The sequence below is a fragment of the Eurosta solidaginis genome, chromosome 5 (genome assembly GCF_040869045.1).
Source record: "Eurosta solidaginis isolate ZX-2024a chromosome 5, ASM4086904v1, whole genome shotgun sequence".
Lineage (NCBI taxonomy): Eukaryota > Metazoa > Arthropoda > Insecta > Diptera > Tephritidae > Eurosta > Eurosta solidaginis.
Genome location: NC_090323.1, coordinates 253,621,439 through 253,636,185, shown reverse-complemented (window position 1 = coordinate 253,636,185; position 14,747 = coordinate 253,621,439). Strand labels below are relative to the sequence as shown.

Below are 14,747 nucleotides of genomic sequence, written 5' to 3'. Positions count from 1 at the left end.
ATTTATGGTACCCACAACAGCTTGGTTATTCCTCTTTTTTTAACATTATTTATGCTCCAATTGTAAATATACGACATAAAACGTCCGATATATGTAGTTGTGCGCATGGTATTTCCGATTATTTTAATTCAATATTTTTTGTTTTTGCTGGACTTGTTGTTTTTAATAAAATAAAATTTTGTTTAATAGATAATCATTTAAGTTAATGCCAATGTTGTTATTGTAAAAGTATAAAATCGAAAAAAAAAGAAGTTACATACATACACAGTAAGCAGGCTAGAATAAGACGTTTCAAACTTGGAAACAAGTCGCAAATCAACTCATCCGAAAATACGTTCTTCAATCGAATTTTCGAAACGACAGCCAAGATATGCTGATATTAAACCGAGGCATCGAAATGTACAACATTGGGATAGTTTAAACAAATTTATAAGAAAAGGAGATAATAAATAATAAAATTTGCAAGTAATTTAAGCTGATATTTTTTAATCGCATAATTTACTAAAATTGAACAAATTTCAAAAACTCTTTTATACATAATATAAAACCTTTCGAAGGCTTTATGAAGTTATAAATTTTCAGATAAAGATTTTTTTTTCGTTAATACAGTGTTATTTTTCAAATTTTGTTTTTGAATACTGATAAAAATGATAATTCTATACGAAAGCTTGACACTTTTAATACACGTTCAAAAATATCTTAAGCGGTGTCAAAAAGCGCGTTTTGGGCCCGGAATCGCGAATTCAAAAATTTTCGTCTAAAGAGATATTTCGAAAAGAAATTGAAAGTTTTCATGTGGTGTTTGTAATGTTGTTGTGCACAGGAAAAAAATTTTGTGTACAAATGGATTTTGTACGGATTTAATTTTGATCTCACCACCATTGGTGGGCCGGCCAGGTAAGTTTTTATAAGCGCCCCGATTTCGGAGGGACCCGGGTTCATTTTTCTATTTTCTTATCTTTTGAACTACTCACAATTGTTGTATTGAGAGTGTCATCCTTTCGTATAGAATTACCAAAAAAATTCTACAATCCTTTTAGCAGTGAGCATATGGACATTTTTAATTACTTTGAATGCATTTGTTTAAGGCTATTGGTAGTGAAACTAAAAAAATTGCTAGATTTTAAAACCTGGAGCTTTGTTCTGCAACTCGATTCGAAAGGAAATCACATATACATATATACATATTTGTTTTTAAAATCCGAAAGAAATTTCCTTTCTAGTTACATAATAAGGCATATGAGCTACTTTCTAATCAAATTCGGCAACTTTTTTTCGTATTCGAAAACCAAAATATTCTTAAAAGCTTCATTCCGGTTTTGAAAATATTTCAGCATGAAACAATTTTTTCGCTCGTGAAAAAATATATGTAAAAATTAATACATTTTTTTTCTATAATTTTTTGAATAAATTATGAAAACTATGTATGTAAAGCAACTTCGAAAAACGCGAGAAGTTTTTAAAAATATTCATCAAATATCCAAATCTTTATAAAGAATGAAATATTTTTTATTTGAACGTAAGTAAAACATCATTTGAAAAGAAAAAAAATCGCAAGAAAACATTTCGAGTATTTAGTAACATAACTGCAAAATAAAATTTGGAAATTGTCATGAAAATGTTTGAAAACTTTAATTTTCGCGATTTTGAGAAAAAGCTGTATATCGTTAGCTTAATGTGAAAATGTGCTAAGTCACTTTTTTGAAAAATTGTATTTTAATGCAGTTTTAAAGCTGAATTCAAAATACAACGATCACAAAAAAAATATTTTAATTTTTAATTTTTACGTGCTGTGGGCAATGATGTGTAAATGTGCTAAGTCGTCAGCTGTTCAAAAAAAAAAAATGTGCTAAGTCAACCAGTCAATAATATCAACCTGAATTACTAGTTATTTCTTTGTGCGCGCATTTTATTTACTTATTTAATTCATTCAGTCTAAAGGTACATGCTTTATTGTTGTTGTTGTTGTATTAACGATAAAGACACTCGCCGAAGGCTTTGGCCCGATGTTGATGGTCCTTTACCGGATATAGATCCGGTACGTTCCGGTAACAAAGCACTATTAAGGTACTAGCCCGACCATCTCGGGAACGATTTATATGACCACATTAAACCTTCCAGGCGATACCGCTCTCCCCACCCCCTAGCTCCATGAGGAACTTCAGGTCGCCAGAGCCTCGGCTGTCAATGAAACATGATTCGCCACAGGTAGGTGAGGTTGACAATTGGGTTGGAGAAGCTATATATTGCGCTGGCAACCCCTTGAGAGGGTTGCGAGCACAACCCCTTGAAATTGGATTCACCCAATTGAGGCATGCCTTTGGGCTGACTTATCTACTTAAATTTTTAAATGTCGATAACTATATGCTTTCTTACATACTAGTTAAAAATAGAAAACAATTCAAGCTTAAACTTATATAAGCTGAATCTATTTGCTATGTAGATATATAGTCCTAGTTATAGGTTTATTCATAGCATAATTCTTTTTATGAGTAATTTCGATAAATAACAGAGGCCGACAAAATTTAACCATTATTTAGACCCAGAAACCAGACTATATATTTCCGAAGGTTTATGACGCGCTGAATCCAAATCTGGCCTTGCTCTATCAGCTCTGGTTTTTGCGACATCCTAACCTAAAAGTGCAAAAAACACCGTTTTTGCCCATATTTAAGGTTATGTAGCCTTGCAGATGTTTTCTTTCACCAAAATTAAAGGATGGCATAAGCAGAAGTCTTCTTCTTTCAAATGGCGTTGAGTTTGCTCAAATATCATTTTCTTTCGCTGAGATATCGCATTTTGAAATATTCATGTTTCTAAATTTTCCTACACCTCAAAATCGACTGAGATAACATAGACATGATATAGTCGATTACTAATTTTCTTGAATTGAGCCTTATTTTTTTTTCTTAAAATTTTGTCTCACACCATAAGTTTGCTAACTCACCACACCCCTACACTATCTAACCCTCGGGTGCCAAGTCACACACAGCCCTAACCCCTAGAAACCACCCCTATCATACCGCAATCAGGCTAACCCACTTAACCCTGGGGGCAGCGTTTACTCGCATATTTTTCGTAAAATAAATCTTGCTTATCTAGATATCTCACACTACAAGTGGGCTAACCAACTAAACTGTTAACCATCAACTTCCGTATCCCCTAACCCCTAGAAACCACTCCTACCACACCACAAAATTTCAAAATACGATATCTCAGCGAAAAAAAGGATATTTGAGCAAACACAACGCCATTTGAAAGATGAAGACTTGTATTCAAAGATGCCATCCTTTAATTTTGGTGAAAGGAAACATCTGCAACGCTACATAACCTCAAATATGGGCAAAAACGGTGTTTTTTGCACTTTTAGGTTAGGATATCTCGAAAACCAGAACTGATAGAGCAATTTTGAGGCCAGATTTCGATTCATCGCATCAAAAATCAAATGTATAGTCCGGTTCCTGGGTCTGAGATGCTGTCGGCCTGTGTAATCTATTATGTCGAAGATCACCCAGTGGAATATACGGAATGAACAAATTAGATAAATCAGAGCAATTCGTGCTAAAGTTTATTACATTATAGGCAAGCATGAGTGAGATAAAAGTTCTTCTGTTATGCAAAGCCTGAAGGCCAAGCAATTTGCGCCTGCTGTTATGTGATGGGAGGCCGTCTGGCCAGTGAAGCATACGTAAAGCAATTTTGTAAAAAAATTTTGAACTCCCTCAAATTTATAGGAGTTAGATTCATAGAGAGGGATTCCATATTATTGAGCAATATTCAAGACCACTTCTGACCAAGGATATATAAAGTGCCTTCAACGTCATAGGGTATTTAAAGTCACTGGTGTTACGTCTACTGAACCCAACCATTTCAACAAATTTTGAAACAATGAAGTCAATGTGACTAGAAAAAGAGAGTTTGGAGTCAAAAATTACACCCAAGTGTTTACTCTCTTGACAAAGATTAAGAGATTTAGCATTTAGTTTGTAGATAATGTATGTGGCATTTTTTATTTTTTTTTGGAGTAAGACACAACACAGCGTTTGTTTGAATTTAAAAATAAAGTATTGTCTGCGCACCATCCGCCAAGAGTCCAGATCAGAACCGTTAGAAATAGTTTGACAAATAAATAGTATTTTTTGTCAAATATGTATATAGTTTTAGTGTTATATTTCCATCATTAAAGGGGAGGAGTGATGGGAAAACATATTGAGTAAAATGTGCTAAGTCAGGAGAAAAAATTTGTTTTGAGTGCGGAAATTGTGCTAAGTCATAAAATATGTAGGTACTGGTTTGGCATATGTATATGATTTTTATTTATCTTTTTCAAAGCTTCTAGACTCAAAAGTATTGCAACTAAGGTATCCTCATTCGCAGTTTTGAAAAAAGAAGGGTATTTCAAAAGTTATTCAGTTTTTTTCGCCTCCTGTAAAATTCGTAAAAGTTGACTTAGCACATTTTCACATTAAGCTAACGATATGATTTTTCTTGATATTTTTTAAATAGCCCACTGTGTGGTGCTTGATTGCATTAGTAAAACGAGTTGTTGTATTGTCAATGTAAAAGAAATATTTGATTATAAAATTCAAAGATTTGTGATTTGTTATGAACCAATTGGCAGCTTTTATAAAATAGTCTTACACCATGCTGCATAGTTCTGCCTGAAAGTATATGACCCGGTCTATGAAAAGGTGGCTTATGACTCAAAAAAAAAAAAAAACAGCTGTTAACAGATGTTTCTCACGAAAAAAAAGTTAATATCTGTTTCTCACAATTTCTCGCGTTTTCATAGACCGGGTCACATATTATATCTGCACAAATCGTTATTAAGATGTTTTTGCAAAATATATTACAATCAATATTTTTACCTACATGTTTAAATGTTTCTATGGCGATGCATTGTTAAAAAAAAAAAAATTTCAGTGGGAGCCCAGCACAACTCTCGCCTAGCCTGCTTGGATGCATATGTTGGTATATAAGTACTGTTATGTACTTAATTCTACATGAGCCTCTAACAACCATAAATACATATATTCATGTGAACACAAATACATACATACTACATTAAAAATTAACACAAAATTGGATTTCCGTTTTAAATGTAAAATAAATTAAAATTTAAAAAGAAAATTGCGCTTTTTTTTTAGACATTTTCCGCGCCAACCTTCTTGAAAAAATACCTTTTCTTCGTTTTCAGCCCGGATAACCAAGCAGTGGTTGCTTTGTAAAAGGGCGGTGAGGTAATACTCATCATCAACGAAATATTAGGTTTCCTACATTGGGGTGACTGCGTCTCTATCAATATACTGCAATCAGTTGAAGCTGAGCTCAGTTTACTGGCCATCTTAAACTCGCAACCAGAACTTAGTAAACAGAGGCTGCTGATCTTAATGATCTTCATGCCGAGTATGCCAGAGTGGCTCCGATAAGGCTACCTCTCTTTCTATAGCTGACACGCTCATGCGCACAATAGGTATTTAGATATAAAAACGGCCACACAGAAATGCCTTGGCTGGTGCGTCGGGGTGGAGTAATGAATATTCTTTTAACGCTTTGAGTTAGATTAATGATCTTCGGCGGTGTCTCTTTCTATTAGTCGCGGAGAACTGTTTTGTATAGACTTAAGGTGGAACATACTTGTGACTACCACTTTTCCTTGTTTGGCTTCCATACTTTTCCGCAGCTCGTATCGCTTGGCTAGTTCAGATAGCTTCGCGATCGTCCTAAACTCGCTGCTTTTGAGGAAAAAATATTTTCCACGCTTAGGAATTAGTAGATACGTTCAAGGGTTTCCTCCTTGCACATGGTCTGAGGCCGTACTCTGTAACTCAATTGTTCTTGTTGTAACGATAAGGACAACCGCCGAAGCTTTTTAGGAGTGCTATCGATGTTGATGTCCTTTTCCGGACATCGATCTGGTACGTTCCAGTAACAAGCACCATTAAGCATTAAGCACCGATCATCTCGGAAACGATTTAATATTATTAACACAATAACACAAATACACATTGAACCTTCTAGGCCACCCCCGTCCCTAGTTCCCTGAGGAAATTGTGGTCGCCAGAGCCTCGCCTGCTAAATGTGTATGGTATGCGCTAATAAACCACTTGAATCCCTGTGTAACTCGATTCGAACGGAAATGCGATTCGAAAAAAAATGTTTTAACAGTTTTCGAACAAAAATGCGATTCGAAACCTGTTAGGTTAGGTTAGGTGGTAGCTGCCCTGATAAAGATAGCTCACTTGAACACGAAGGTCCGTTGTGATACCACATACACCAAAAATAACGGTGACTTAGATCTAGCTACTTAGAGAATCGTTGAGTTGCAACGATAAAGCTCTGAATGATACCGATCTCAACTTTGGATAAATCCTCGGGATATCCAAGTGTCGCGACCGAAGTACTTTCGCCTAGTTCTGGCAAAAGCTGGGCAATCAAGCATAAAGTGATTTGGTGATTCCACCTCATCATCCTCCATACAGCTGCAGCACGATGGTGTTTTTTAAGACGTACCGCAGGGATACCCATGGGAAAGTGCCCTGTCGAAACCTGTCAAAACTTAACATTTTTTTTAACCGAAAGAAATTCTTTCAAATCGTGTTACATAAGGCCCCTGGTTTTGACGGATAAGCGTTTGTGGCCTACTCTCCGCCATGTACCGTTGAATGGACTGCAGCAGTCTTAGAAGCTTCTTCGGCATAAAAAATCGTTCGAAAATCTGTCCACAGATTAATTTGGTCCGTAGTCGTTCAATTGTAAAATCCCACAAAGCGAATCCACTGTGTAAAATAAATCTTAAAAAAATCTTTCCGATTCGGAAAAAAGTATTCGCAATAAGAAAATCAGTTGGAAATTTGCGCTGCCACATACAACTTCGAAAAAATCGCCTAGACGTTAGCGGACCAAAAGCATTTCCTACACCAAAAAAAAAAAAAAAAAACTACATTCATTTATACCCATAAATCACTTTCAATTTATTTCCACACTAATTTAACACGAAAGCAAACTTAATTTATATAAAACGTATTGAGAGTTCGCCGAACGAAAACAAAAAAAAAAAAAAGAAATTTCTTTTACACAAAATTTATCCAAAAAATAAAAAACTGCAAGGAATAAAAAACATCTAGCGGCGGCGACGACGAGAACGGGATCGCCTCTTGCGTCCACCCTTGCTTCCACGGCGGCGTCGCCGACCACCCCGATCATACATGCCTCCCTCGAAATCACCGACATCAGTGGGCTATAATGAAGAAAATACAGAAGAACACAAATTAGGTCATCCATATTACAGCTCAGTTAAGTTCTATTAGTTTGTCGGTCGCATATCTCACCTGCAATTTGCGAGATTTTCTTTTGTTTACAACATCTTCCTCCGAACTGGATACACTCAATTCATCGGACATATCGTCATAATGATCAGCATTACGATCATCATAATTATGCGAGCTTTTACGTGTGCTCGTTGTGCTTTTAGCGGTTTTACTCATTTTTGTGTGGGGTTTATGGTTGGTTTCAGCTGGCGCCACCGCGTCTAGTGATCCTTGACTTGAGTCGGCTTTGTCTCTCAACATGTGCGTCCTTTCCCCTCGTTCTATCTGCTGCAACTCTTTTATCCTCTTGTAATGATATCGGAAACTTTTTTTATTAATTAAAATTAAAACAATTTAAATTTTTTTGCACGTTAAATTTTTTTTATTTAAATATAAAAAGTTATTAAGCAAACGTGTTTCAAGATCGGGAGAATTTATTGAATGTGAAAATTTTTGAAAATCACCAGCCAATTATTTTCAAAACCTAGTGAACATTGAAAGGTGGCTTTGACTTGGAAGATAGAGTTGTGGGTTCTTTTTGTGCACAGTGAATTTGTTTTGAGGAATTCTTAATTTCAACTACTACGACTAGAAAAAAAATATACGATGACCACTCTACCTATAACATCAAATCATGCCCTGCATATTCAATGCCTGAGTGGGTGAGGAGGGGTCTGGTTTTACATAAAAAAGCAGAGCTTGCCTGCCTTCGCTTCGAGCATGATTCTGGCTTGGCGACTTAAACGAGAGGCTCTGGCGACCCCAATCTCCTCATGGAACTTGGGGTGGGGAGGGAGGGATGGCCTGAAGGTTTAATGTGGCCATATAAATCGTTCCCGGGATGGTCGGGCTAGCACCTTAATGGAGCTGTGTTACCGGAGCGTACCGGATCTGCATCCGGCAAAGTACCATCACATCGATAACACTCCCCAAAGCCTTCGGGGAGTAACCTTATCGCTACAACAACAACAACAATAACAAGAGACATTGACCATTGGGCCTGCAGTTAAAAAAATGTGGCCACCACGATTTAACAACTCTCAATGGGTTAAAGTTGATTGACTTCTCGAAATATGGTGATCCGTAGTATAAGTCATAACCATGAAAAGATACAGCGAACTAGTTGGCTTTTCTTATCAAAAAGCACGAAACTAAATTGATGGCGTGTCATGGCAAACCACCAACTTGTGGCAGCCAAGATACGCATATGCTATTGTCCAATAAAGAAAGTGCGCCTTGTAACAAGAGGGAAGTTTGCAGCTGCTCTCAAAATGATTGCTCGACTCTTAAACTTATTCACAGAGAACAATCTTCGAGATAATCTTTATAATGTATACAAATTATGTTATATACATCGAAAAGTTAAAAAAATAGCAAAATCTCTCTCTTGTATAAAATAACTGTTTATAATGGTCCAATGATTTGGTGATTAATTTGTATAGTAATAATATTAAATGCATAAAATGGAATCGACAAATTGTCGATTCTATTCCGATCGACACTCGCAATAGGGGGGAATGATTTAACGGAGCAGCGTGAGCACATTTTTCTCACTCACTACGGACCGCCCCTGCAGACACATTTGGTTTCCAGGGCATCCCGCAAAAACAACTGGTACAATGAGAAATGGAAGATGGCGAAACTGATACCACGATTTCTCATGACAAAATGAACGATCCGCCAACCGACTATGACGAGGTTACATCCCGGTTAAAAATTAATAAACGCGGGATTACCGTTGAGCTGTTTAAACTGTAGAGAAGAGATGGGCAAGAATATGCATCAACTCTAAGGCAAAATATACTGATCTGCAAGAAGGGCGATTCTGCAAAGACCATCCTTTTGCCGACTTCAAATAAACTTTTGACAGAACCAAAGAAATTATACCTACATACCATCCTATATTTTAATTTGAGTTCCCTGCAAAACTTATAACACGTTACTGAACGTAACAACATTACCAGTTTGTTAAGGACCTTTAGAAGCCATTTGAAACCAAATGTAAAACTTCGGAAAAGGCATCTACTTATTGTGCGATTTTTTTAACCTAATGCCGGAGAAGGTAGTTCTTGCAGAACAGCTAAACCGCAGTTACGAAAGCTAACACCAATTGGGAGCATCAATTCTCATGACCTACCAGCGAAGCCTTTGGGCTTTAATCCGTTGCGCTATGTTCGTAAAGTTCATAACTAAACCTTCTTCCGGATAACTTTTCTCTCCAATACTCCAATAGCCATCCTATATTCATATGGTCAAACAATTCCTTTTTATCCTAAACATTTTGATATACGTCATCTTATCTCTATAGATTCGTTGATACCGTTAAAATTTACCAAACTCATACTCTCTATGCTACTAAGCAAAGTTTCGTCTAAAAATGGCTTTTCCAACAAAAATGCAAAATTTATCATTTCAATATTTACATACTTGCATGCGCAAATATGTAATTATGTTACAAATTCCCTAAAGAAATTCCATAGTTAAGAAAGTCATTACAGTAAATTGCAATACAAACGTCAAAAAGTTAAAAAAGGACTAAATAGGATGTGTGCATTTATGTTTGCTTGCAAGCCTCCATGCAAAGGGGATGCATATGTTTGAGTGATGTACGGTTCTACAAGTCCGTTTCCAAGCGAACTCGGGTTTTGAAGTCAGTGTAATGGGTTTCAAAGGATTTTCAAATCAGTAGACGACGAACCATTGGAACATAAAGAGTTCGTTTAAAATATATTTTCAGTTCTTTGAACATATTTCCTGTTCTTCCGACATCCTTCTTCGATTTCTTAAAATTGAGGTAGCCGCCGTGGTGTGGTGGTAACGTGCTCCGTCTGCCACAACGGGGGTCCTGGATCCAAGTCCTGGGCAAAGCAACACCAACAATTTGGAAACAACCTCCAGGGTATGAAAAGCTTTTCAGTGGAAGTTCATCTTACTTGCAGCTGCCGTACGGAGTCGGAATAAAACATGTAGGTCCCATTCCTCTCATTTGTAGGAAGAAGTAAAAAAGTTCGGCTTTACTCCGAAATTGCGCCAATTATATATTTTTTTCAACCGAGCTTTGGTATCAAGAATCTTGTTCTATAAAGAAGTCTTTACGGCCTTTTGGAGCTGAGACTCGATTTTGTTGACCCGTTTTTTGTTTTCTGTAAAACTCGTAAATGTTCGTTCTTTAAATGATTCCGGTTAAACTTCCACTGTTCCGTGCATCACTAGCACGTTCATATGGTACGTTTGGTCCAAGTATAAGCACAGATCCCATTAATGCTGCTGTGCAAAACAATGCACGCGATATACGCAAACTCAAAATGTAAACAACCCCACAATACGCTGCAACTCAAAACCAACCATCTACCAGAAATACAAAAGATCAACAAAAGCAATTTTCCACGTCCGATGCTGTTTGTCAACATATTTATCAGCTTTTGGTATTCTACAGACGTTCCGTTTACAATTTCAGTCTGTAACGATGGTGCGAGCTGTGGCGAGGGTGGCAAATAGTAAGAACATCCAAAAGAGCCCCCTTTTCTCGAACGGGTTGTTATATGTAAAAGCAACCCTTAATATATTGGTCAAAACAAAACGATTAAGGTGGCCATCATTTCTTCATTCGATTTCATCCGATTTTGGCCATTAGTCAACAAGTCCCTCAGGTTATTCCTGATACGCGATAGCTGACACCAATTGGGAGCACCAAGTCTTCCTCTACCTGTCCCTCCAAACAAAAATGTAGATCTTCCCCCCTGATTGACATTTTTTTTCTTAGACTGACGAAGTCTGTTAAAGATTTACTTGCGCCATTTTTTTCTTTTTCGAAAGCTTGTCCAAGCCAGAAAACTCTTGTTTTTTCTAATGGCTACGAGAAGTCTTTCCTTTTGGAGCTGGAGGTGTGCTCTGCGTTCTTTGGAAACCTATGTTGTATGTAAACGATACATCGTAAGGGCTGAATTTTCCGAGTTAAGGACCATAAACGTCTTCATTGCACACTTTGGCGTTTAAGTCTATAAGCATGATTTTGATGCCGTGGTGGGGACAGTTATCCTTCGTCGTTTCTACTTTTTAAAAAAATGAGTCCTTGTCCACTTCGACCAATCCTCTATCGGTGTGGAGAGCAAATAAATGCTATATTAAAAAACCTCAACTTGATGTGGAATGCGGCAGGACACTCGTTCCGAGCAGGAAGCGACAGTATTTGGCGGCGAAGTTAAAACCTTTACGCAGGTCGTCATCAGAAAAAAAAGGAGCTCATCCGAAACTTTTTTCCTAGCCGGTCTCTACCATGGGCATATTAATAACTCCCCTAACCTATTCCGTCCTTATTTCATCCTTTGTACCTGACAGCTGAGCTTAGTGTATTGTTATGATCTTACTGCATAGAGTTTATGGAGCGTTGGGCGAAAAAATGAATTCAGTATTTTGTTACAAGGCAGCAAGAACATTACGAAATATGGTCACTCTAATTTCACAGTTTTTAGCAAAACAAACCGTCTACCGGCTGCTATACACAGCCTTTCAGCCACCACATGAATTTAGTTATCATTTTGTTGTCTACCCGTTTGGGGATGTTGCATGAAGTTGAATTTTATCACTACGCGCGTTTTAAATTTTTGTCGGTCTTGTGTTTGTCTGCCGACTCAAACCAAAGAGAAACTAAAGAGTGAAAGAACAAAAATAGTGCGAATTAAAACATAAAAAAGAGCAGTATGTTTGAGTGAGTGGGTGCAAAAGAAAGTGCTGATGAAGATGTTTTTTATCAAATCAAGCAGAGAAAGCTTTTGTAGTATGCACATCCTCAAATATCCATAGGACGCGAATAGAATGCACAAAAGGGAACGCAAGCAAAATTGAATCCAAGAATTGTACAATATAAAAGCGGATATTTATACATCCTTTGTCTGCATGGATGGACATTATTTTGAGAGAGTCCTCCACACACATACATACATATTTACTCATGTATGTATTTGACTGTATGTGAAAGTAATTGTAATAGCCGGCATTATACTTTATAAATGTCCTGTTACTGCATTATCGACTCGCGTGCTACCATTGTTATTATTTCACACATGCATGAACACATGCCTATGTGGTTGCCATTTGCTGTTTTGTTAACATTTTCGGTCCAGTAATTATAGGCTTACGAACCTATTTAAATATGAGACCAAAGTTGCGGCTATTGTGTAGTCGCGGTCATTGTACGCTTTAACTGAACGCCACATAAGTTAGTTGTATGGATATTGTTGTTGTCGGTTTTTGTTCATGTCTCTGTTACCGTCACATATTTATATCGTTATTATCTGATATTATATTTTGTATATATGTTTGTACATATTTTTCGTGTAAACACAGCTCTTTTGTAAGGAGTTTCTTGACGCTTTGAGGTATTGATTTTTCCGCTAAAGTTTTTGTACGAGACTCTGACTTGAAGTGTTGGGAAATGTGGAGTGTCATGCATGCAAATGCAAATGGTAGGAGTTGTTACCACTTATGAGCTAAAGAAGAGGATTAACTCAACTGAAGTGTCTACTTGCAATAAAAGCGACTTAGCAAAGGAAAGCCCAAAGCTGCATAGATGCAAATGAAAACAAATGAGATAGTAAATGTATTCGGACAAAGTTATAATGACGTAGAAGTACAATAATCCAGTAATATACAAAGTAAGCGGCTCCACGTGTGTTAAGGTGCTTATAATGTACTCCGGCACGGCATGCTTGTCATAAAAGGTGACAAAAAACCAAAACCCGTGCGCCACCGAAAAACCGCCAACAATGAAATAACGTTACGACAGGCATTGGATGAGATCTTCTTTCCTTGATGACAGCTACTTTAGATCTTTTAAGGACTTTTTCAAGGGAAGGTCTGATGCCCAGCTGGCATCACCGCTATGCAGAAAATACGAAGCGCCTCTTGTGATGTCAGGGGCAGTGGACATAGGAAGGAAAGAGCAATTCGCAGTCATGGTGTGGGTTTTGTGGTGCGAAAGAAGTTTCGCCGCCAAATACTTTCTTTCTATAACAAGCTGCAAAATACATTCGATGACTATTCCCGGCTAACACCAGGGCGGACAAGAATCTGGAATTTGGCGGGAGCTTTTCCTTTTCAATTTGTGTCGTTAGGTTGAACTGGGCGGTCAATAAAGTAATTTGCGTCGTGCTATTTTTTAAATTTTCCTAGAAATTGGCGGGACGGGACCTATGTATATGTTTTATGCCGACTCCGAACGGTAGCTGCAAGGCACATAATTTTCCACTGAAAAGCTTTTCATGTCAGAAATATACTCCGACTGTTTGCCAAACCACTGCCGAGGGATGACCTAGGTTAAAACTTTTTTGTTATTGAAAAGACTAATTTCCAAATTTTTGATGTTGATTTGCAAGGGACTCGAACCAAGACCTTCGATGTGGTAGGAAGTTCACGCTAACACTACATCACGGCGGTCGCAGGTCTTTGGTCACACAGTTGGAAATTTCAACCTCCAGAATACAGCAACTTCTAATGCGTTGAGGTTGACTTCGTCGCGATTCGAAATTGGTCATTTGCAGCTCCAGGTTTAATATTAATATATATTAAGTGACGAAAAGGAGCTTTTTGTGTTTTTCTCTTTCACCAAAGTATATTTTTATGTTTGCTTCGCTTAGCACTCAAAACAAACATATAATAAAAATATTCATACAAATACAACCAGTCTCCTGGATATGCGTTCGCTACGAGGTCCCAATAACGAATCGAATGAAGTGGCATTCAATATACGCACACGCCTCTGTGCAGTGAAGAAAGGGCATGAAGCAACCCAAGGAAATTTTGCGGCCATCCACGTTCCGCCATCTGACTATGACGAAGGGAGAATGGAAATATCCTGACTATAAATTAGCTTTAAATTGCTTTTAGGCCTGATAAACCTGTTATCGATCAGATCTTTGGGATACATTAAATCTTGGAGAATACTGACGATAAGAGAATTGACACGTAACGTCGTTCTTTTGACATGAATCCAGCTTTTGGCAAGGCAAAATGGAGTCTCACGCTCAGAGTCCCACGGAAAAAATATACTGACACTGACTCAGAGTTCTGGTTCACGGATGGATCGAAATTTAATGACGAAAAGACATAAGCCGGTGTGTAAATGCCGGGATTAAGGCAATCGACTCCAATAGCATGCTCCCACATTATTTTTCTCAACAAAGCAGTTCAGACATTACTGGTTTGAATGCCCAGGGCAAAGATAGGCCAAATTTTGTATACTTCCAGCTACGAGAGTATCAGTCGAACTCATTAATCTAAACACAACACGAACTCTCGCTGGGTACTAAGACACTGTTTACGATATCATCTAAGTAACTCTAATCTACTTGATACACCTCGTGGAACGTTCTTTCAATTCTCTGCGAATGCGTCGCTCAGGAAAGGCAAATACTCTCCTTTCTATGTGGCGTGACTTTT

The 14,747-nt window shown here is 37.5% G+C and overlaps 1 protein-coding gene across 1 annotated transcript; it reads right to left on the bottom strand.

The window, feature by feature from the left end:
- Positions 1–6,945: 6,945 nt before the first annotated feature.
- LOC137234061 (uncharacterized) lies at positions 6,946–7,757 on the bottom strand. The gene is made up of 2 exons (XM_067757736.1): positions 7,332–7,757; positions 6,946–7,240 (listed from the first exon to the last, which is right to left on the bottom strand). The coding sequence occupies exons 1-2, from the start codon at positions 7,569–7,571 to the stop codon at positions 7,124–7,126; spliced, it is 357 nt and encodes a 118-aa protein (XP_067613837.1). The 5' UTR covers positions 7,572–7,757; the 3' UTR covers positions 6,946–7,123.
- Between the last annotated feature and the right edge of the window lie 6,990 nt (positions 7,758–14,747).

Bases quoted from the DNA above. Each gene is read 5' to 3' on its own strand.
- LOC137234061 (XM_067757736.1), bottom strand. From the start codon at position 7,571: ATGTTGAGAGACAAAGCCGACTCAAGTCAAGGATCACTAGACGCGGTG. The intron at 7,241-7,331 runs GTGAGATATGCG...TCTTCATTATAG, and splicing joins GAAAATCTCGCAAATTGCAG to CCCACTGATGTCGGTGATTT.